Source organism: Anthonomus grandis, chromosome 3 (assembly GCF_022605725.1).
Source record: "Anthonomus grandis grandis chromosome 3, icAntGran1.3, whole genome shotgun sequence".
Classification (NCBI taxonomy): Eukaryota; Metazoa; Arthropoda; class Insecta; order Coleoptera; family Curculionidae; genus Anthonomus; species Anthonomus grandis.
The window spans coordinates 507,863-533,744 of NC_065548.1; the positions used below are offsets into that span (position 1 = coordinate 507,863).

The 25,882-nt window shown below is 28.0% G+C and overlaps 1 protein-coding gene across 1 annotated transcript in view; it reads right to left on the bottom strand.

Moving 5' to 3' along the window:
- LOC126733918 (DNA damage-binding protein 1) overlaps nt 1-25,882 on the bottom strand; it is a 46,405-nt gene that overhangs the window by 14,869 nt on the left and 5,654 nt on the right. The window contains exons 7-13 of the mRNA XM_050437385.1: nt 20,896-21,053; nt 20,658-20,836; nt 19,424-19,590; nt 19,050-19,365; nt 2,267-2,390; nt 1,174-1,333; nt 953-1,117 (exon numbers count right to left, since the gene is read on the bottom strand). Of these exons, the coding sequence (XP_050293342.1) occupies nt 953-1,117; nt 1,174-1,333; nt 2,267-2,390; nt 19,050-19,365; nt 19,424-19,590; nt 20,658-20,836; nt 20,896-21,053 (1,269 nt within the window). The remainder of the gene's footprint in view (nt 1-952; nt 1,118-1,173; nt 1,334-2,266; nt 2,391-19,049; nt 19,366-19,423; nt 19,591-20,657; nt 20,837-20,895; nt 21,054-25,882) is intronic.

Here is a 25,882-nt window from a genome sequence, read left to right on the forward strand (position 1 = left end):
CAGGAAAAACACGTAAGAGATTATTAGTACTGAAAAAAATTGATGATGCTGATTTTGGCGTATTAAGAAGAATTATTGAGAAATTTTATACATAATATAAATTAGTACCAACTTTAGGAAAGATGTTAGCGAAATATCACTTTGTATTAGCAAGTAGTGTCTACAAAATCCTCGATAAAAGGTGTAATAGTAAATTGGCTCAAAGACAACGAATCAAAAAAATCAAAAAATTTCAGCTTTACGATTTATTATGTGCGTATAAGCTTAATAAGACCACTAAAATTATAAAATAGACAACTTATTGAAAGAACATGGACATATTCCACTAAGAATATCATCCTACATGTGCGAATTAAACGCTATAGAATTAGTGTGGGCCGAAGTAAAGCGATATATAAGAAATTATAATACTGGTGATTTAACAGTTATACCAAATTATTAGATTTATTATATAAGGGTATCGAGTCTGTCAGTTCCAATCATTGGAAAAATAACGTCAGACATTAGACGTCAGAGATATAGAGAATAGGTATCGGAAAACTGACCAGATAATAGAGGACATCCCTGAAAAATTAATTATAAGAGGATGATGATGATGAAACTGATGATAGCTTTGATGAGTTAGACGATTCGGATTTAAAAAATCTACTTCAAATCGCATTAAGAAAAAATCATATGACTTAGGAAGAAATTTCCTCCATTAATATAGGTGTACAAAATCAATCGCTTTTATTCTTGGTTATAAAAATAAAAAAACGAGGTAAATAGTTAAATAGAAAGTAAAAAGGTAAAATATCCAATATTTTTTTAATTGATAGTGTGCGCCACTGAAAATGCCTCGAGACACCAATGCGTCGGAAATGGGGTTTTTACAGTATTTATGGCTTTCCCCGTTTTGTAGCGATTACAGTTACCGCAGATGAATAATATCTACAATAAATAGTTGACTTACCTACGACAAAATACGTATTAGTATCGTTACTCAACCGGCACGATATGAGCGATAGGGCGTACTCGTTCTGCATAAACTGATGAGCCGCCAGCACCTCAAAAGTGTTCTGATCGATTATTAGTAGATTATGAATTTCCACTTCTTGCCCGTACTCAGCGCTGCTGCCTAAAACCGCATTAAATGCAAAACCAATCATTTAATCAACAAATTTCTACGTTTACTCGTGACTATGTTACTAGTAGATCCAGACTTGCCCACGGCTAATCCGGCCACACTACTGGACACTGTGATGGCTTGGGTCATCGTAGAGGCGCTCGGTCTCACCGGATTTAAACCGAAAGAGTCCTGGATGTCTATTCTTGAAGTTAACACACCGAAACACTGGAAAGGGGTCATCAATAAAGTTTAGCGTCCTTAGTGTGAAATGGAAAGAAAGTTTCGCAGGTTTAGGACTTCAAATAATAATAATAATAACAAATATTTTTTATTTGCATAGAAAGAAAAAAAATACAAGTTTACAAAATCTAGTAATAAATTTACGCAAATAAAAGGCCTATAAATTCAGAATTCTGCCATGGCAGATTCTGGTCTTTAACATCATTGTGGCCCCACACTTCATTAAAATAAAATGGTAATTTTAGTAACTGATTAAATACAGCTTTTTCTTTAATCATATACCTAATAAACCTACATATAAAAGTTCTAAATTCTAAATTTGACAATTTATAATATCAAGCAAAACAATTCACACAGACAGATTAAATTTTTTGTTAAATAACAAAAAATAAAAAAAATATTACAGACAGTAAGTAAATAAATAAAATGATCCCAATACGAAAAATTGTAATAAATTACTCAAGAAAACAACCATTCAAAAAGTTAAAAAAGAAGAATCTAAATTATACCTAAATAATACTCATTTTATTTCAAAAGGATTGCCGTTGTTTCGGCTTTTATTTAGGCTATATCTATTTCTGTTTAAAAAATCAGCCAAAAACACTATGAAATGCTGCGCTTTACGTCAACGTTATAAAACCTTAAAAACATCACAATTTAAGGGACAAAACAAAACAGCTCGTAAAAAAAACTCAACGGCAACTTGTTTTGTCGCTAATATTGTGATGTTTTTAAAAATTTTTAACGTTGATGTAAAGCGCAGCACTTCATAATGTTTGCTTGTTACATCATAGGCTGATATTTTAAACAGAAATAGCCTCCTGAAGATAGCCTTTTAAAGTCCTAAGCCTGCGACACTAAAAAGGGAGATTTAAATGCGTGGGAAAGGGTTTTTTTTAGTGTTTTATTGGTGCTTACTTGTGTGCTCTCTTGGTAAGCGATCCTCATCGGGGACTCTTGTAAGGGAATCGTTCTTATGTGCAGCTTTTGAATTTCATCTATTGTTCCTATCGTCACCGAGGTCGCCGTCGCCAGTGCCAAACTAATCATTCAAAAATGATTCGTTAAATGTAGAAACATTTAATCTTCTTCAATTAGTTTTACAGTATCTAGTATCAATACGCAGCCGAGTTGGTACGCTGCATTGACTAATTACAAGTAATAGAGGCTTGTTTATCTCATGTCTCTTGATTGTGAATGAATATAAGTGAACCATAGATAAAAAATAATTGACGGATTGGTAAAAACGAAAAGAAAAATAACAAAACCTTTTTGTTCCTAAAAGAAATTTCGAGTTTTCTTGTTCTGCTTCTACAAAGTCAAACTAATGACTAGAATTCAAGGAGGTGATAACATCTGCTCTAAACTTTATTTCATTGTATACAGGTATATGGTGGATTTTTATTAATTATTATCCTGTGAAACAAGACGGCCGAACGAAGCCAATTGCAAGTTTTTAATTTAAGAATTACTGGCTCAACAAACTTTCTTATGCCGAATGATAACTTGTTAAGTCCAGTGCAACGATATATTAGAATGGTCACCCGTCAAAACACCAGCATTCCACCTGCCAAACAATGTCATTCACCTTATCTATTTACATTGTTTGAGAAGTAAAATGCTGGTGGTTTAACGGGTGACCATTCTAATATATCGTTGCACTGGACTTTATATCTGTAAAAATTTCAGGTGTGAACGGTGCCATGAGAAATAAAGCATTATTTGCTAGTTTAGCGGACAACTAAATGGTTTTATTTTACTTATAATTGCGAGTTTATACGTGAATGGAATTTTTACAATCTTTACCGGATTTGAAGATGAATTGCAGGATATTTTATAAAATGTTAATTCTTTTCACAGTTCTATTAATTTTACTCGTGAAAAAGAAAATGAAGGTTCATTACTCTTTCTTGATTATGAGGTCAAGTACCAATTTACTTGAATTCAAGATCTACCAAAAACCTACAGTAACTGATAGTGTAATTCACTCTTTTTCCAACCATCCGAACAAATTCGTAACCACTTTATCAAACAAATTCTTAAATAAAAAAATTGTTCGTAAAGACACGAAAGAAGTCGAATACTGAAGCTTTATTTTATGATAAAATATCAAATCAGGTGACTTTAAGGTTTCAGAGAAATTGTAGTCGAAAATTAAATGTGTTAATTAGTATTAAATTGATTAAATATTTATTTCGGTGTTTTTTGAAAAATGTAAAAAAACTTAAAAAATAATTTTCCTAAAATATCTTATTAATATACTCATAACTCATAAACTAAGAAAGCTTCACTTTTAAAAATTTGTACAATTATTGCCCGTTTAAATTGATTAGACACCTATTTCAGGGTTTTTTGAAAAAAGAACTAGAAATTGAAAAAACAATTTTTTTTTGAAAAAAATAATTTTTTTCATCAAAAATCCTCTCAATATGCCCATAACTCAAAAACTAAGAAAGTTACACATTTGAAAATTCGTACACAGATTCTCCATTTAAATTGATTAGACACCTATTTCAGGGTTTTTTGAAAAAAGTACAAGAAATTGAAAAAACAATTTTTTTTTGAAAAAAATAATTTTTTTCATCAAAAATCTTCTCAATATGCCCATAACTCAAAAACTAAAATAGTTACACATTTGAAAATCCGTACACAGATTCTCCATTTAAATTGATTAGACACCTATTTCAGGGTTTTTTAAAAAAAGAACTAGAAATTGAAAAAACAATTTTTTTTTGAAAAAAATATTTTTTTTCATCAAAAATCCTCTCAATATGCCCATAACTCAAAAACTAAGAAAGTTACACATTTGAAAATTCGTATACAGATTCTCCATTTAAATTGATTAGACACCTATTTCAGGGTTTTTTGAAAAAAGTACAAGAAATTGAAAAAACAATTTTTTTTTGAAAAAATTATTTTTTTCTTCAAAAATCCTCTCAATATGCCCATAACTCAAAAACTAAGAAAGTTACACATTTGAAAATTCGTATACAGATTCTCCATTTAAACTGATTAGACACCTATTTCAAGTTTTTTTGAAAAAAGTCCAAGAAATTGAAAAAACAATTTTTTATTGGAAAAAATAATTTTTTTCATCAAAAATCCTCTCAATATGCCCATAACTCAAAAACTAAAAAAGTTACACATTTGAAAATCCGTACACAGATTCTCCATTTAAATTGATTAGACACCTATTTCAGGGTTTTTTGAAAAAAGTACAAGAAATTGAAAAAACAAATTTTTTTTGAAAAAAATTATTTTTTTCATCAAAAATCTTCTCAACATGCCCATAACTTAAAAACTGAGAAACTTACACATTTGAAAATTCGTACACAGATTCTCCATTTAAATTGATTAGACACCTATTTCAGGGTTTTTTGAAAAAAGTACAAGAAATTGAAAAAACAATTTTTTTTTGAAAAAAATAATTTTTTTCATCAAAAATCTTCTCAACATGCCCATAACTCAAAAACTAAGAAAGTTACACTTTTGAAAATTTGTACACAGATTCTCCATTTAAATTGATTAGACACCTATTTCAGGGTTTTTTGAAAAAAGCACAAGAAATTAAAAAAACAATTTTTTTATGAAAAAAATAATTTTTTTCATTAAAAATTCTATTAATATGCCCATAACTCAAAAACTAAAAAAGTTACACATTTGAAAATTCGTACACAGATTCTCCATTTGAATTGATTAGACACCTATTTCAGGGTTTTTTGAAAAAAGCACAAGAAATTGAAAAAACAATTTTTTTTTAAAAAAAATAATTTTTTTCATCAAAAATCTTCTCAACATGCCCATAACTCAAAAACTAAGAAAGTTACACATTTGAAAATTCGTACACAGATTCTCCATTTAAATTAATTAGACACCTATTTCAGGGTTTTTTGAAAAAAGCACAAGAAATTGAAAAAACAATTTTTTTTTGAAAAAAATATTTTTTTTCTTCAAAAATCCTCTCAATATGCCCATAACTCAAAAACTAAGAAAGTTACACATTTGAAAATTCGTACACAGATTCTCCATTTAAATTGATTAGACACCTATTTCAAGGTTTTTTAAAAAAAGTACTAGAAATTGAAAAAACAATTTTTTTTTGAAAAAAATATTTTTTTTCTTCAAAAATCCTCTCAATATGCCCATAACTCAAAAACTAAGAAAGTTACACATTTGAAAATTCGTATACAGATTCTCCATTTAAACTGATTAGACACCTATTTCAAGTTTTTTTGAAAAAAGTCCAAGAAATTGAAAAAACAATTTTTTATTGGAAAAAATAATTTTTTTCATCAAAAATCCTCTCAATATGCCCATAACTCAAAAACTAAAAAAGTTACACATTTGAAAATCCGTACACAGATTCTCCATTTAAATTGATTAGACACCTATTTCAGGGTTTTTTGAAAAAAGTACAAGAAATTGAAAAAACAAATTTTTTTTGAAAAAAATTATTTTTTTCATCAAAAATCTTCTCAACATGCCCATAACTTAAAAACTGAGAAACTTACACATTTGAAAATTCGTACACAGATTCTCCATTTAAATTGATTAGACACCTATTTCAGGGTTTTTTGAAAAAAGTACAAGAAATTGAAAAAACAATTTTTTTTTGAAAAAAATAATTTTTTTCATCAAAAATCTTCTCAACATGCCCATAACTCAAAAACTAAGAAAGTTACACTTTTGAAAATTTGTACACAGATTCTCCATTTAAATTGATTAGACACCTATTTCAGGGTTTTTTGAAAAAAGAACTAGAAATTGAAAAAACAATTTTTTTTTGAAAAAAATATTTTTTTTCTTCAAAAATCCTCTCAATATGCCCATAACTCAAAAACTAAGAAAGTTACACATTTGAAAATTCGTACACAGATTCTCCATTTGAATTGATTAGACACCTATTTCAGGGTTTTTTGAAAAAAGCACAAGAAATTGAAAAAACAATTTTTTTTTGAAAAAAATAATTTTTTTCATCAAAAATCTTCTCAACATGCCCATAACTCAAAAACTAAGAAAGTTACACATTTGAAAATTCGTACACAGATTCTCCATTTAAATTCATTAGACACCTATTTCAGGGTTTTTTGAAAAAAGTACAAGAAATTGAAAAAACAATTTTTTTTTGAAAAAAATATTTTTTTTCATCAAAAATTCTCTCAACATGCCCATAACTCAAAAACTAAGAAAGTTACACTTTTGAAAATTCGTACACAGATTCTCCATTTGAATTGATTAGACACCTATTTCAGGGTTTTTTGAAAAAAGGACAAGAAATTGAAAAAACAATTTTTTATTGAAAAAAATATTTTTTTCTTCAAAAATCTTCTCTAATATGCCCATAACTCAAAAACTAAGAAAGTTACACATTTGAAAATTCGTACACAGATTCTCTATTTAAATTCATTAGACACCTATTTCAGGGTTTTTTGAAAAAAGGACAAGAAATTGAAAAAACAATTTTTTATTGAAAAAAATATTTTTTTTCATCAAAAATCCTCTCAACATGCCCATAACTCAAAAACTAAGAAAGTTACACTTTTGAAAATTCGAACACAGATTCTCCATTTGAATTGATTAGACACCTATTTCAGGGTTTTTCGAAAAAAGTACAAGAAATTGAAAAAACAATTTTTTATTGAAAAAAATATTTTTTTTCATCAAAAATTCTCTCAACATGCCCATAACTCAAAAACTAAGAAAGTTACACTTTTGAAAATTCGTACACAGATTCTCCATTTGAATTGATTAGACACCTATTTCAGGGTTTTTTGAAAAAAGGACAAGAAATTGAAAAAACAATTTTTTATTGAAAAAAATATTTTTTTCTTCAAAAATCTTCTCTAATATGCCCATAACTCAAAAACTAAGAAAGTTACACATTTGAAAATTCGTACACAGATTCTCCATTTAAATTCATTAGACACTTATTTCAGGGTTTTTCGAAAAAAGTACAAGAAATTGAAAAAACAATTTTTTATTGAAAAAAATATTTTTTTTCATCAAAAATTCTCTCAACATGCCCATAACTCAAAAACTAAGAAAGTTACACTTTTGAAAATTCGTACACAGATTCTCCATTTGAATTGATTAGACACCTATTTCAGGGTTTTTTGAAAAAAGGACAAGAAATTGAAAAAACAATTTTTTATTGAAAAAAATATTTTTTTCTTCAAAAATCTTCTCTAATATGCCCATAACTCAAAAACTAAGAAAGTTACACATTTGAAAATTCGTACACAGATTCTCTATTTAAATTCATTAGACACCTATTTCAGGGTTTTTTGAAAAAAGGACAAGAAATTGAAAAAACAATTTTTTATTGAAAAAAATATTTTTTTTCATCAAAAATCCTCTCAACATGCCCATAACTCAAAAACTAAGAAAGTTACACTTTTGAAAATTCGAACACAGATTCTCCATTTGAATTGATTAGACACCTATTTCAGGGTTTTTTGAAAAAAGGACAAGAAATTGAAAAAACAATTTTTTATTGAAAAAAATATTTTTTATTGAAAAAACAATTTTTTATTGAAAAAAATATTTTTTTCTTCAAAAATCTTCTCTAATATGCCCATAACTCAAAAACTAAGAAAGTTACACATTTGAAAATTCGTACACAGATTCTCTATTTAAATTCATTAGACACCTATTTCAGGGTTTTTTGAAAAAAGGACAAGAAATTGAAAAAACAATTTTTTTTTGAAAAAAATAATTTTTTTCATCAAAAATCTTCTCAACATGCCCATAACTCAAAAACTAAGAAAGTTACACATTTGAAAATTCGTACACAGATTCTCCATTTAAATTCATTAGACACCTATTTCAGGGTTTTTTGAAAAAAGTACAAGAAATTGAAAAAACAATTTTTTTTTGAAAAAAATATTTTTTTTCATCAAAAATTCTCTCAACATGCCCATAACTCAAAAACTAAGAAAGTTACACTTTTGAAAATTCGTACACAGATTCTCCATTTGAATTGATTAGACACCTATTTCAGGGTTTTTTGAAAAAAGGACAAGAAATTGAAAAAACAATTTTTTATTGAAAAAAATATTTTTTTCTTCAAAAATCTTCTCTAATATGCCCATAACTCAAAAACTAAGAAAGTTACACATTTGAAAATTCGTACACAGATTCTCTATTTAAATTCATTAGACACCTATTTCAGGGTTTTTTGAAAAAAGGACAAGAAATTGAAAAAACAATTTTTTATTGAAAAAAATATTTTTTTTCATCAAAAATCCTCTCAACATGCCCATAACTCAAAAACTAAGAAAGTTACACTTTTGAAAATTCGAACACAGATTCTCCATTTGAATTGATTAGACACCTATTTCAGGGTTTTTCGAAAAAAGTACAAGAAATTGAAAAAAACAATTTTTTATTGAAAAAAATATTTTTTTTCATCAAAAATTCTCTCAACATGCCCATAACTCAAAAACTAAGAAAGTTACACTTTTGAAAATTCGTACACAGATTCTCCATTTGAATTGATTAGACACCTATTTCAGGGTTTTTTGAAAAAAGGACAAGAAATTCAAAAAAACAATTTTTTATTGAAAAAAATATTTTTTTCTTCAAAAATCTTCTCTAATATGCCCATAACTCAAAAACTAAGAAAGTTACACATTTGAAAATTCGTACACAGATTCTCCATTTAAATTCATTAGACACCTATTTCAGGGTTTTTCGAAAAAAGTACAAGAAATTGAAAAAACAATTTTTTATTGAAAAAAATATTTTTTTTCATCAAAAATTCTCTCAACATGCCCATAACTCAAAAACTAAGAAAGTTACACATTTGAAAATTCGTACACAGATTCTCCATTTAAATTCATTAGACACCTATTTCAGGGTTTTTCGAAAAAAGTACAAGAAATTGAAAAAACAATTTTTTATTGAAAAAAATATTTTTTTTCATCAAAAATTCTCTCAACATGCCCATAACTCAAAAACTAAGAAAGTTACACTTTTGAAAATTCGTACACAGATTCTCCATTTGAATTGATTAGACACCTATTTCAGGGTTTTTTGAAAAAAGGACAAGAAATTGAAAAAACAATTTTTTATTGAAAAAAATATTTTTTTCTTCAAAAATCTTCTCTAATATGCCCATAACTCAAAAACTAAGAAAGTTACACATTTGAAAATTCGTACACAGATTCTCTATTTAAATTCATTAGACACCTATTTCAGGGTTTTTTGAAAAAAGGACAAGAAATTGAAAAAACAATTTTTTATTGAAAAAAATATTTTTTTTCATCAAAAATTCTCTCAACATGCCCATAACTCAAAAACTAAGAAAGTTACACTTTTGAAAATTCGTACACAGATTCTCCATTTGAATTGATTAGACACCTATTTCAGGGTTTTTTGAAAAAAGGACAAGAAATTGAAAAAACAATTTTTTATTGAAAAAAATATTTTTTTCTTCAAAAATCTTCTCTAATATGCCCATAACTCAAAAACTAAGAAAGTTACACATTTGAAAATTCGTACACAGATTCTCCATTTAAATTCATTAGACACCTATTTCAGGGTTTTTCGAAAAAAGTACAAGAAATTGAAAAAACAATTTTTTATTGAAAAAATTATTTTTTTCATCAAAAATCTTCTCAACATGCCCATAACTTAAAAACTGAGAAACTTACACATTTGAAAATTCGTACACAGATTCTCCATTTAAATTGATTAGACACCTATTTCAGGGTTTTTTGAAAAAAGTACAAGAAATTGAAAAAACAATTTTTTTTTGAAAAAAATATTTTTTTTCATCAAAAATTCTCTCAACATGCCCATAACTCAAAAACTAAGAAAGTTACACTTTTGAAAATTCGTACACAGATTCTCCATTTGAATTGATTAGACACCTATTTCAGGGTTTTTTGAAAAAAGGACAAGAAATTGAAAAAACAATTTTTTATTGAAAAAAATATTTTTTTTCTTCAAAAATCCTCTCAATATGCCCATAACTCAAAAACTAAGAAAGTTACACATTTGAAAATTCGTACACAGATTCTCCATTTAAATTCATTAGACACCTATTTCAGGGTTTTTCGAAAAAAGTACAAGAAATTGAAAAAACAATTTTTTATTGAAAAAAATATTTTTTTTCATCAAAAATTCTCTCAACATGCCCATAACTCAAAAACTAAGAAAGTTACACTTTTGAAAATTCGTACACAGATTCTCCATTTGAATTGATTAGACACCTATTTCAGGGTTTTTTGAAAAAAGGACAAGAAATTGAAAAAACAATTTTTTATTGAAAAAAATATTTTTTTCTTCAAAAATCTTCTCTAATATGCCCATAACTCAAAAACTAAGAAAGTTACACATTTGAAAATTCGTACACAGATTCTCTATTTAAATTCATTAGACACCTATTTCAGGGTTTTTTGAAAAAAGGACAAGAAATTGAAAAAACAATTTTTTATTGAAAAAAATATTTTTTTTCATCAAAAATTCTCTCAACATGCCCATAACTCAAAAACTAAGAAAGTTACACTTTTGAAAATTCGTACACAGATTCTCCATTTGAATTGATTAGACACCTATTTCAGGGTTTTTTGAAAAAAGGACAAGAAATTGAAAAAACAATTTTTTATTGAAAAAAATATTTTTTTCTTCAAAAATCTTCTCTAATATGCCCATAACTCAAAAACTAAGAAAGTTACACATTTGAAAATTCGTACACAGATTCTCCATTTAAATTCATTAGACACCTATTTCAGGGTTTTTCGAAAAAAGTACAAGAAATTGAAAAAACAATTTTTTATTGAAAAAATTATTTTTTTCATCAAAAATCTTCTTAACATGCCCATAACTTAAAAACTGAGAAACTTACACATTTGAAAATTCGTACACAGATTCTCCATTTAAATTGATTAGACACCTATTTCAGGGTTTTTTGAAAAAAGTACAAGAAATTGAAAAAACAATTTTTTTTTGAAAAAAATATTTTTTTTCATCAAAAATTCTCTCAACATGCCCATAACTCAAAAACTAAGAAAGTTACACTTTTGAAAATTCGTACACAGATTCTCCATTTGAATTGATTAGACACCTATTTCAGGGTTTTTTGAAAAAAGGACAAGAAATTGAAAAAACAATTTTTTATTGAAAAAAATATTTTTTTTCTTCAAAAATCCTCTCAATATGCCCATAACTCAAAAACTAAGAAAGTTACACATTTGAAAATTCGTACACAGATTCTCCATTTAAATTCATTAGACACCTATTTCAGGGTTTTTCGAAAAAAGTACAAGAAATTGAAAAAACAATTTTTTATTGAAAAAAATATTTTTTTTCATCAAAAATTCTCTCAACATGCCCATAACTCAAAAACTAAGAAAGTTACACTTTTGAAAATTCGTACACAGATTCTCCATTTGAATTGATTAGACACCTATTTCAGGGTTTTTTGAAAAAAGGACAAGAAATTGAAAAAACAATTTTTTATTGAAAAAAATATTTTTTTCTTCAAAAATCTTCTCTAATATGCCCATAACTCAAAAACTAAGAAAGTTACACATTTGAAAATTCGTACACAGATTCTCTATTTAAATTCATTAGACACCTATTTCAGGGTTTTTTGAAAAAAGGACAAGAAATTGAAAAAACAATTTTTTATTGAAAAAAATATTTTTTATTGAAAAAACAATTTTTTTTTGAAAAAAATAATTTTTTTCATCAAAAATCTTCTCAACATGCCCATAACTCAAAAACTAAGAAAGTTACACATTTGAAAATTCGTACACAGATTCTCTATTTAAATTCATTAGACACCTATTTCAGGGTTTTTTGAAAAAAGGACAAGAAATTGAAAAAACAATTTTTTATTGAAAAAAATATTTTTTATTGAAAAAACAATTTTTTTTTGAAAAAAATAATTTTTTTTCATCAAAAATTCTCTCAACATGCCCATAACTCAAAAACTAAGAAAGTTACACTTTTGAAAATTCGTACACAGATTCTCCATTTGAATTGATTAGACACCTATTTCAGGGTTTTTTGAAAAAAGGACAAGAAATTGAAAAAACAATTTTTTATTGAAAAAAATATTTTTTTCTTCAAAAATCTTCTCTAATATGCCCATAACTCAAAAACTAAGAAAGTTACACATTTGAAAATTCGTACACAGATTCTCTATTTAAATTCATTAGACACCTATTTCAGGGTTTTTTGAAAAAAGGACAAGAAATTGAAAAAACAATTTTTTATTGAAAAAACAATTTTTTATTGAAAAAACAATTTTTTTTTGAAAAAAATAATTTTTTTCATCAAAAATCTTCTCAACATGCCCATAACTCAAAAACTAAGAAAGTTACACATTTGAAAATTCGTACACAGATTCTCCATTTAAATTCATTAGACACCTATTTCAGGGTTTTTTGAAAAAAGTACAAGAAATTGAAAAAACAATTTTTTTTTGAAAAAAATATTTTTTTTCATCAAAAATTCTCTCAACATGCCCATAACTCAAAAACTAAGAAAGTTACACTTTTGAAAATTCGTACACAGATTCTCCATTTGAATTGATTAGACACCTATTTCAGGGTTTTTTGAAAAAAGGACAAGAAATTGAAAAAACAATTTTTTATTGAAAAAAATATTTTTTTCTTCAAAAATCTTCTCTAATATGCCCATAACTCAAAAACTAAGAAAGTTACACATTTGAAAATTCGTACACAGATTCTCTATTTAAATTCATTAGACACCTATTTCAGGGTTTTTTGAAAAAAGGACAAGAAATTGAAAAAACAATTTTTTATTGAAAAAACAATTTTTTATTGAAAAAACAATTTTTTTTTGAAAAAAATAATTTTTTTCATCAAAAATCTTCTCAACATGCCCATAACTCAAAAACTAAGAAAGTTACACATTTGAAAATTCGTACACAGATTCTCCATTTAAATTCATTAGACACCTATTTCAGGGTTTTTTGAAAAAAGTACAAGAAATTGAAAAAACAATTTTTTTTTGAAAAAAATATTTTTTTTCATCAAAAATTCTCTCAACATGCCCATAACTCAAAAACTAAGAAAGTTACACTTTTGAAAATTCGTACACAGATTCTCCATTTGAATTGATTAGACACCTATTTCAGGGTTTTTTGAAAAAAGGACAAGAAATTGAAAAAACAATTTTTTATTGAAAAAAATATTTTTTATTGAAAAAACAATTTTTTTTTGAAAAAAATAATTTTTTTCATCAAAAATCTTCTCAACATGCCCATAACTCAAAAACTAAGAAAGTTACACATTTGAAAATTCGTACACAGATTCTCTATTTAAATTCATTAGACACCTATTTCAGGGTTTTTTGAAAAAAGGACAAGAAATTGAAAAAACAATTTTTTATTGAAAAAAATATTTTTTATTGAAAAAACAATTTTTTTTTGAAAAAAATAATTTTTTTTCATCAAAAATTCTCTCAACATGCCCATAACTCAAAAACTAAGAAAGTTACACTTTTGAAAATTCGTACACAGATTCTCCATTTGAATTGATTAGACACCTATTTCAGGGTTTTTTGAAAAAAGGACAAGAAATTGAAAAAACAATTTTTTATTGAAAAAAATATTTTTTTCTTCAAAAATCTTCTCTAATATGCCCATAACTCAAAAACTAAGAAAGTTACACATTTGAAAATTCGTACACAGATTCTCTATTTAAATTCATTAGACACCTATTTCAGGGTTTTTTGAAAAAAGGACAAGAAATTGAAAAAACAATTTTTTATTGAAAAAACAATTTTTTATTGAAAAAACAATTTTTTTTTGAAAAAAATAATTTTTTTCATCAAAAATCTTCTCAACATGCCCATAACTCAAAAACTAAGAAAGTTACACATTTGAAAATTCGTACACAGATTCTCCATTTAAATTCATTAGACACCTATTTCAGGGTTTTTTGAAAAAAGTACAAGAAATTGAAAAAACAATTTTTTTTTGAAAAAAATATTTTTTTTCATCAAAAATTCTCTCAACATGCCCATAACTCAAAAACTAAGAAAGTTACACTTTTGAAAATTCGTACACAGATTCTCCATTTGAATTGATTAGACACCTATTTCAGGGTTTTTTGAAAAAAGGACAAGAAATTGAAAAAACAATTTTTTATTGAAAAAAATATTTTTTTCTTCAAAAATCTTCTCTAATATGCCCATAACTCAAAAACTAAGAAAGTTACACATTTGAAAATTCGTACACAGATTCTCTATTTAAATTCATTAGACACCTATTTCAGGGTTTTTTGAAAAAAGGACAAGAAATTGAAAAAACAATTTTTTATTGAAAAAAATATTTTTTTTCATCAAAAATCCTCTCAACATGCCCATAACTCAAAAACTAAGAAAGTTACACTTTTGAAAATTCGAACACAGATTCTCCATTTGAATTGATTAGACACCTATTTCAGGGTTTTTCGAAAAAAGTACAAGAAATTGAAAAAACAATTTTTTATTGAAAAAAATATTTTTTTTCATCAAAAATTCTCTCAACATGCCCATAACTCAAAAACTAAGAAAGTTACACTTTTGAAAATTCGTACACAGATTCTCCATTTGAATTGATTAGACACCTATTTCAGGGTTTTTTGAAAAAAGGACAAGAAATTGAAAAAACAATTTTTTATTGAAAAAAATATTTTTTTCTTCAAAAATCTTCTCTAATATGCCCATAACTCAAAAACTAAGAAAGTTACACATTTGAAAATTCGTACACAGATTCTCTATTTAAATTCATTAGACACCTATTTCAGGGTTTTTTGAAAAAAGGACAAGAAATTGAAAAAACAATTTTTTATTGAAAAAAATATTTTTTTTCATCAAAAATTCTCTCAACATGCCCATAACTCAAAAACTAAGAAAGTTACACTTTTGAAAATTCGTACACAGATTCTCCATTTGAATTGATTAGACACCTATTTCAGGGTTTTTTGAAAAAAGGACAAGAAATTGAAAAAACAATTTTTTATTGAAAAAAATATTTTTTTCTTCAAAAATCTTCTCTAATATGCCCATAACTCAAAAACTAAGAAAGTTACACATTTGAAAATTCGTACACAGATTCTCCATTTAAATTCATTAGACACCTATTTCAGGGTTTTTCGAAAAAAGTACAAGAAATTGAAAAAACAATTTTTTATTGAAAAAATTATTTTTTTCATCAAAAATCTTCTCAACATGCCCATAACTTAAAAACTGAGAAACTTACACATTTGAAAATTCGTACACAGATTCTCCATTTAAATTGATTAGACACCTATTTCAGGGTTTTTTGAAAAAAGTACAAGAAATTGAAAAAACAATTTTTTTTTGAAAAAAATATTTTTTTTCATCAAAAATTCTCTCAACATGCCCATAACTCAAAAACTAAGAAAGTTACACTTTTGAAAATTCGTACACAGATTCTCCATTTAAATTGATTAGACACCTATTTCAGGGTTTTTTGAAAAAAGGACAAGAAATTGAAAAAACAATTTTTTATTGAAAAAAATATTTTTTTTCTTCAAAAATCCTCTCAATATGCCCATAACTCAAAAACTAAGAAAGTTACACATTTGAAAATTCGTACACAGATTCTCCATTTAAATTCATTAGACACCTATTTCAGGGTTTTTCGAAAAAAGTACAAGAAATTGAAAAAACAATTTTTTATTGAAAAAAATATTTTTTTTCATCAAAAATTCTCTCAACATGCCCATAACTCAAAAACTAAGAAAGTTACACTTTTGAAAATTCGTACACAGATTCTCCATTTGAATTGATTAGACACCTATTTCAGGGTTTTTTGAAAAAAGGACAAGAAATTGAAAAAACAATTTTTTATTGAAAAAAATATTTTTTTCTTCAAAAATCTTCTCTAATATGCCCATAACTCAAAAACTAAGAAAGTTACACATTTGAAAATTCGTACACAGATTCTCTATTTAAATTCATTAGACACCTATTTCAGGGTTTTTTGAAAAAAGGACAAGAAATTGAAAAAACAATTTTTTATTGAAAAAAATATTTTTTTTCATCAAAAATTCTCTCAACATGCCCATAACTCAAAAACTAAGAAAGTTACACTTTTGAAAATTCGTACACAGATTCTCCATTTGAATTCATTAGACACCTATTTCAGGGTTTTTTGAAAAAAGGACAAGAAATTGAAAAAACAATTTTTTATTGAAAAAAATATTTTTTTCTTCAAAAATCTTCTCTAATATGCCCATAACTCAAAAACTAAGAAAGTTACACATTTGAAAATTCGTACACAGATTCTCCATTTAAATTCATTAGACACCTATTTCAGGGTTTTTCGAAAAAAGTACAAGAAATTGAAAAAACAATTTTTTATTGAAAAAATTATTTTTTTCATCAAAAATCTTCTCAACATGCCCATAACTTAAAAACTGAGAAACTTACACATTTGAAAATTCGTACACAGATTCTCCATTTAAATTGATTAGACACCTATTTCAGGGTTTTTTGAAAAAAGTACAAGAAATTGAAAAAACAATTTTTTTTTGAAAAAAATATTTTTTTTCATCAAAAATTCTCTCAACATGCCCATAACTCAAAAACTAAGAAAGTTACACTTTTGAAAATTCGTACACAGATTCTCCATTTGAATTGATTAGACACCTATTTCAGGGTTTTTTGAAAAAAGGACAAGAAATTGAAAAAACAATTTTTTATTGAAAAAAATATTTTTTTTCTTCAAAAATCCTCTCAATATGCCCATAACTCAAAAACTAAGAAAGTTACACATTTGAAAATTCGTACACAGATTCTCCATTTAAATTCATTAGACACCTATTTCAGGGTTTTTCGAAAAAAGTACAAGAAATTGAAAAAACAATTTTTTATTGAAAAAAATATTTTTTTTCATCAAAAATTCTCTCAACATGCCCATAACTCAAAAACTAAGAAAGTTACACTTTTGAAAATTCGTACACAGATTCTCCATTTGAATTGATTAGACACCTATTTCAGGGTTTTTTGAAAAAAGGACAAGAAATTGAAAAAACAATTTTTTATTGAAAAAAATATTTTTTTCTTCAAAAATCTTCTCTAATATGCCCATAACTCAAAAACTAAGAAAGTTACACATTTGAAAATTCGTACACAGATTCTCTATTTAAATTCATTAGACACCTATTTCAGGGTTTTTTGAAAAAAGGACAAGAAATTGAAAAAACAATTTTTTATTGAAAAAAATATTTTTTTTCATCAAAAATTCTCTCAACATGCCCATAACTCAAAAACTAAGAAAGTTACACTTTTGAAAATTCGTACACAGATTCTCCATTTGAATTGATTAGACACCTATTTCAGGGTTTTTTGAAAAAAGGACAAGAAATTGAAAAAACAATTTTTTATTGAAAAAAATATTTTTTTCTTCAAAAATCTTCTCTAATATGCCCATAACTCAAAAACTAAGAAAGTTACACATTTGAAAATTCGTACACAGATTCTCCATTTAAATTCATTAGACACCTATTTCAGGGTTTTTCGAAAAAAGTACAAGAAATTGAAAAAACAATTTTTTATTGAAAAAAATATTTTTTTTCATCAAAAATTCTCTCAACATGCCCATAACTCAAAAACTAAGAAAGTTACACTTTTGAAAATTCGTACACAGATTCTCCATTTGAATTGATTAGACACCTATTTCAGGGTTTTTTGAAAAAAGGACAAGAAATTGAAAAAACAATTTTTTATTGAAAAAAATATTTTTTTCTTCAAAAATCTTCTCTAATATGCCCATAACTCAAAAACTAAGAAAGTTACACATTTGAAAATTCGTACACAGATTCTCTATTTAAATTCATTAGACACCTATTTCAGGGTTTTTTGAAAAAAGGACAAGAAATTGAAAAAACAATTTTTTATTGAAAAAAATATTTTTTTTCATCAAAAATCCTCTCAACATGCCCATAACTCAAAAACTAAGAAAGTTACACTTTTGAAAATTCGAACACAGATTCTCCATTTGAATTGATTAGACACCTATTTCAGGGTTTTTTGAAAAAAGCACAAGAAATTGAAAAAACAATTTTTTTTTGAAAAAAATAATTTTTGAAAAAACAATGAAAACATTTTTTTTTTTAATTATTTTCATCAAATTTTACAATAGCACAGGATTTATAATATTCCTTTCCACAGAACAACCAACTGGCAGATACATATGGAGCTACTAAATAGGTAAAATTTTTTATATATTTCATATTAGTTTAACTCCTTTTTAGAAGGTCTCTTGCTTTGTTGTACATTTTATCTTAATGTTGGTATTTCTTTTTATGAATAAGATTTTTGTTATTCTCGTCTAGTTTTATTCTACGTTAATAATTTTTAAGTATTGACACCTAACTTTTTGTAATGCGTGTAACTGTTAATGGGGTTTTGCTACGTATTAAATAAAATAAATTGGTATAGAGGACAAGGAAATTCCTTTGAACATACTTCATCGCATTCATAATATTAAGTTACTCTTGTTGATGTTAAATAAATATTCTGTTAAACAGAAAAGAAGGAAGGAAATTTTAGACAGTTTTACTGCCAGTGTCGTGAGAAACAAGCCTACTTTTGAAGAAATAGATCTCTGCATGAAACACTTAATAACAATTTTATTTGAAGGATGTCTCTTTTTTGTACATATTTTAATGCATTTACTAAATATATATTTTGATTAAAAACTGATTCTCACCTGTCCGGATAAGCTTCGGCGTTCAGGGAGCACATCTGCTTCACCTCCCTTAAATTCACGTTGGAAAAAACCAGTTTGTGATTGGATGAATAAATGACCGTCGGTCTATCCGAACATGCAAAAACGTTCGTCGAATTTAAAGAGCGAAACGTGCGTAAAATGGTCGGTTGGGTACCCAAAGTGACCCGTTTTTTCTCTTTTAACGTCCCCGACTCCTTATCCAGGGTGAAATAGTACATGGAACCGTCCCCTAAGGCGCACAACAAATAGTCGTGGTTCTCAAATGTTGTCATTAGGATCGAGCGAGGCATTATATCTAAAAAAAAAATTAGCAAGATGTAACATTTAATTTTTTTTTAATATCTCATTTTTACCTCCTCCCAATAGTTCTTTGTGTGCCTCAGTGAGGTTCGGTAATTTCAACACTCGGGCGGAAATATCCGTCCATAAACCGACCGCCACCAAGTCGGCAGTGGCGGAATTCATGTCGCCTAAAGGGCTGATGTCCAAACAAGACACTTCCACGTCCAAAGTTGTTTCCCTAGAAAGTATTCGAGTAATAATATGTAAAATGTTTCTCGTTTCATAAGATGTTTTACACGGGTTTGATTTGAACTCTTTTCTTCAATCAATGAAATTTTAATGGATTATCTTTCAAATAGATTTCAGTTTGTTGAAACATTAGATGGCAGATCAGAATATGGCAGGGTGAGTTGTGGTGTTCCACAAGGCGCTCAATTTTTGGGCCATTTGCTCTTTAATATTTATACTAATAACCTCATTAATTGTCTAAAATTCTGCAAGGTGCACCAATATGCCGATGATACACAACTTTATTTTTCTTTTCTTCGATCTGAATATATTAATGCAGAGAAAGTCATAAACGAGGATCTAAATACTTTGTTATCATTTTTAAATCGTCATAATCTTCCTATTAACCCATCTAAGTAAACTAATTACGATTTTTGGTAGAAACGAGGAGAGTGTTGAATCTTTATACAAAGGTAAAAAGATGGTGTGACGCTAATAAGCTATTCTTTAGTATTTATAAAACAAATATTTTGAAATTCAAATGTGCATTTAATGATGTCTTTTTAAGTAATAATATAGTATTGTCTGCTAATGTGAGGGATTTTACAGGTATTATAAAAAAAACATATTTTTCTTCAGTCTTTACCACCCGGTATCTCAAGAGTTACGCCTTTTAGGACATACGTTCATATAAAGTTTTTTCTTAAAATTCACCCAAGATTTTTTTTCGCATCTATTTATTTACACCCTGTATATTATATCTGTTTCCTTCTTCTTTTCAATAATTGAACTTTCGAGATATCCAAGCAAGAGGAGCCAAGAAAAATTGTCTTTAAAACGTTAAAAATGACCAAAATTGCTATAAATTGAGGTAACAAGATTTGAGTACAAAATTACATAAAAGCTATCATCAGCTATCAACAGCTATCGGTAAACATTAACGTTAACCGTGTCGAACAAAAATATTTAAAATACATGAAAAGTAAGCAAATAGAATTAATCATTTAGTTCTTAAAGGAACCTCTTATTCCTAGACTAAAATTAAAAACTACTGGTGAAAAATGAATAAACTCTTACGATTTCAAGATGAGCTGATTGGGATGTATTTCCAGATAATACAATTGATTCCCGGTGGAAACCACCAGCTGGGACGAATTACTGGAAACGACCACGATGTTTTTATCGGTAGGCGGTTTCCATTCCGACACCATATTTTTCGATTGGATCGAGACTAACCGAGCCGAAACCGGTGTAATCTAAAAAGTAAATAAACGCCAACACCTTTTTTTTAACAGTTTTTTTTTACTTGACTTACTTGTAGTAGTTGCTCGTGTACTACATTGCCACAAAAGAATGTCTGCTGATCGCAAGTAAACCCACCGATTTCAGTTTCTTCCACTTCCTCACCGTTTAAGCTTAAAATACGCGTTTGGCCTACGAAGGCCAGCACCAAAGTGTCATCTAAAGTACCACCTAAATTAAAAAAAAATTATTTATTTGATTTTGTGTCTAAAAGAGTTAATATTCAATTAATCCATATTAAAACATGGCAGTTTGTTACCAATAATTTTAATATTGAAAAAACAATGCAGTAGTTATTTTCAGAACATTAGTATGATGGCTAAAACAAGGTAGGCAAAATCAGGTATTACAATCGTTCAGTTTATTATGACTGTGGATATATATAGGCCTCCCTCGACAGTGCTCTTTTGAGGACTTTAAAATCGTAAAATCATTTACAAAAAATGTATGTAACCAACAAAATTAAATACTTATATTAATTTCATTCTGCTGAGACAAACAATTACCTATATATGTTAATGTCCCATGGGTACTGTGCCTTTATCAATCATCCTACACGTACTTGTATTGACCATATTTTCATTAAAAGAAAAAAGGACAATAAAGTAATTATTTAGCATCTTCCACCACATCAGTCAATCACCCAAATTTTTAAAATTTTAAACTGCAATCAACTGAGATTAAAAGGTTCCATTTGTCAGGTATCATTTTTGATGAACCTTTAAAGTGGGATCAACACATAAGATTAACACCGAATATTCGTAAACTCATTGATAAATGTTTGTGTGATCCTTGATTGACTCATTACCGAGATATGGAGTCATTATCTGAGGAGGTTTAAGTATATAAAAATAACGTGGTACAAAATTATATTTTAAGAGTTATATATAAAAAGCAACAAAGATACTCAACTCGATTACCCTATCCTGAAGATATTTTTAATATACATTCTATAAACATTATTCACATAAATCAAGTAATTTTAAAATATTTATAAATCTTAATCGATTTAACTGCATTAGTAAGTATAATAAGATTCTTATTGCAAAGCCATTAGAAGTTTCAAGCCTTTTCGATTATTGTTTGCAATCTTTTGCATATTATTTATATCATACCCTGACTAATAAATCATTATATCATCAGCAAATTATTCTATCAAACATCCAGTAACACCTTTGACTGTATCATTTATCTAAAGTAGAAATAATAGAGGATCCAAGACAGCATTTAATGACTCTGAAACACGATTTTTAAATTCTGATAAATACGATTTAATACCGTAATGTGGGGTTACTTGCCCACCCCGGGGTAACTTGTACACCCCATGTATTTTTGTTTACTTTTTTTTTAGGTTTTGTTATTTTGTGTTTTATCGCCGGCTTTCTGTTGTTACAGGTAAATAAAGTATAAAAATGGTTCGTACGGACAAAAAAACTCCGGGAGCAAGAAATTACCGGAATTACTCAGAGAACGCCTTGCGCCAAGCGGTAGATGCGGTTATGTCGAGGAAATTAGCAGCCGAAATTTTCAAAGTAGAACGGACTACGTTAGGTCGAAGACTTGGTGCACACTCGAAATCAATTGGTCGTCCAATGGTTTTAAGTGATCAAGAAGAAGCTCTCATTTCAAAGACATTGGGTGTTGTAGCAAATTAGGGATTTCCTCTCACAAAAGTTGATATTCGCAAACAAGGAAAAAATTTTCGAATATTCAAAAATAACTTCCCTGGACCTGATTTCTTACAATTATTTATAAAAAGGAACCATTTAAGCGTTAGAATGGCTTCAAACATAAAGAGATCCAGAGCATCAGTGGATCGTAATGAAGTTTTAAATTTCTTTAATAATATTGACTTAGCAATTTTAGAGAAGTGAAAAGCTCAAATTTGTATAACTATGATGAAACCAACGTTACAGATGATCCTGGGGTCCAGGAAAGTGGTAGTGCCAAGGAACACGAAGAGAGTGGAAAGAGTTCAGGAGCATTCCCGGGCTACGATCAGTTTAATGGTTTGTGGAAATGCCAATGGAGACCTTTTACCACCAATGGTTGTATATAAAGCTTTGAATCTTTATGACAACTGGACGCAAGGTGGACCACGAGGAACAAAATATGAGAGCAGTGCGAGCGGATGGTTCGACAGGGTTGCCAGTCTATTACAATTGTAATAGATCTATTACTTTTTCAAAACTTTTATTACCTTGTTACCATTTGCTAAAATCTATTACCTATTACCTTTTAAAAAGAAAATAAAAGCGCTCTACCTACATAATGAATTGAGTTCATATTTCGACTCCTGATTATTTGAAATTCGCACGCGAGGCAAAAACTGAATGGTAGTACCACAGATGTAAATAGCTCTCCACAGAGTCTTTTTCTTCGCGCATGATGGTTTAATGTTTCCCTTTCATATCGGCATCCGTTAAACTGTCAAAATTTATTTATTTTTTAAACTAAATATAGATTTGAGCCTAGAATATGCCTAACCCAACAAACACAACTTTTTTGAAAATTTATTACCTTTTTTTCAAATCTGTTACCTTTTCATTGGACATTCTATTACCCCTTGCAAAATCAAACTGGCAACACTGTGGTTCGACATGAACTTATTCGAAATGTGGTTCTTCCAGCTTTTCCTGTCTCACGTCGAATCCACCAGAGAAAATAACGACCAGATGATTCTCGTTGGTGACAACCTGGCAAGCCACTTTTCACCACAGGTGATAGAGGCATGTGGTACAAATAACATCTACATAACTCCCTTCGCAGCCAATGCCACGCATTTAACGCAGCCCCTTGACGTGGCCGTATTTGCGCCTATGAAAAGAAAATGGAAAAAGATTCTCGATTTTCCTGATATTGTACTTCTGACTGAGCACTGGTTGAGGCCTAGTGAATGTTTTTTAATATCCGATTATGTTCCTAGGCAAACAATTGAACAATCTTGGCTAGGCAAACAATTGAAACGATTTTTTGTAATATTGATAAGTATGATAATCTTCTGTTAGAGAATGTTTTTGAATTCTGTCTTTCTTTTTGTAAGCGTTTTAATTTATATATTCTTTGTGTTTATAGGCCACCTACAGGAGATATTGCTATGTTTCTGGACAAACTTGATTCTCTTTTATCCAAGTTGTCCCTACACTCTAAGGTTATATTGGCTGGTGACTTTAATATCAACTACACTGATGAAACCTTGCCATTCTTATTTTAAATTCTTACGACTTGAAAATGCACGTTCTTTCTCCCATACGAATAACTTCTTCATCTGCAACTACAATTGACTATTTCTGTACAAATGTTGATGACGCTTTATGCACAGTACTCCCATCTGGTATTTTCGACCATGAAGCTATTCTTGCTAAAATGCCATATAATACTGTATCATCTTCATCTAATTATATGGGAAGAATTTTCAGCAGGAGAAATTTCAATGCTTTTTCTGCTGCTACAGTTTCGGTAAATTGGAATGCACTTGAAACGGCTTCTGACCTACTTACTTTATTTTTTCAAGTTCTGTGTGATAAGATCAATCAGTGCTTTCTTAAAATGAGGCTTAAAACTAAGAAACGAAAACCATGGGTTACAAGAGGCCTAAGAATTTCAGCTAAAAACCTCCGTTTTTTGACTAAATTGTGCAAATATACCACAAATGAAAATATCCTTGTATATCATCAGAAATACCGTAGTCTGTACAGAGAGACAATTAAAGCAGCAAAATCTAATTATTATAGGGATCGCTTAAATATGTCATCAAATAGGCAAAGAGAGTGTTGGTCGATTATTAATCATTTTAGACATTGCCATAGAAAAGTATCGGAACTGGAGTTAAGACCTGACATTTTAAACGACTATTATTGTGATATACCTAATATCTTGCTCAAGGGCATTCGTAGTAACATTGATCCCTTACACTATCTTCAACAAGTATCGGTTGAGCATTCATTTTTCTTTCATCCTGTCGAACTTACCGAAGTAAAAAAATGAAATCAAACGCCTAAAAAACCATAAATCATCTGGAGCTGAAGGGATATAATAATAATAATAATAATAATAAACGTCTTTTATTTAACAAACAAATAGTTTACAGTTGTGATTATTATACATACATTTTTATAGAGATATAAGAAAGGCGAAGTCTAGCCATGTGGCTACTCTTACTTAACCTACCTAATCCCTTTGAAGTGAAAATAAAATAATATCATGCAACTTATTAGCGAATAGCTCTTTAAATGTACGCACATATTGTAGAAAGAAAAGAAAAGTTACTTAAAGAATCATTATAATACACAACGACAAACTGTGCGATACAAAAGACCGTAATATAGCTTTATCCAGTAGCAGGTAGAGATTTTCTTTAAAAAGTAGATAGTTATATTTTGAAATAATTTCAAAGCCTAGTCCAGTTCAGCATACAATGCCAATACCTGTTTATAAATTCTTCAAATATATTATAAGGTTGGTTTATTACACAAGTCTGATACACTTTTCCTGGTTATTCTCCCATTTTTTCTAATTTACCCTTTTATTTTTTTTTTTATTAAGTATTGCCTCAACATGCTCATTTTAGGTGTCTTTTTGTCTTTAGTAAGAAAGAAAGAAAAAAATCCTTTCTTATTCATGGCGAATTTGTTGATTAAATAAAAACAAACGCATTTTGTATTTAAATTTGTTAATATTAAATATTTTAAAATTATCAGGTATGGAATTATATAAGGTGATTGCATTATATGAAAAGGATCTTTTATACATAGATGTTTTATGTAACGGGATGGAGAATTTGTTTTTTTTTCTAATATTTTGTCCATGCATGCTTGTCCTTGGCAGAAATTTATTTTTAAGAGTATTCGAGGTGTTAGTGGTATTGAGAAGCTTATGCACAAAATTTGAAAGATGTAGTTTTCTACGGCTTTCCATATTTAGCCAGTTAGATTCTACAATTTTATGAGTAATATGGTCACGCTTCCTAATTCCGTATATCAATCGACAGCATGCGTTCT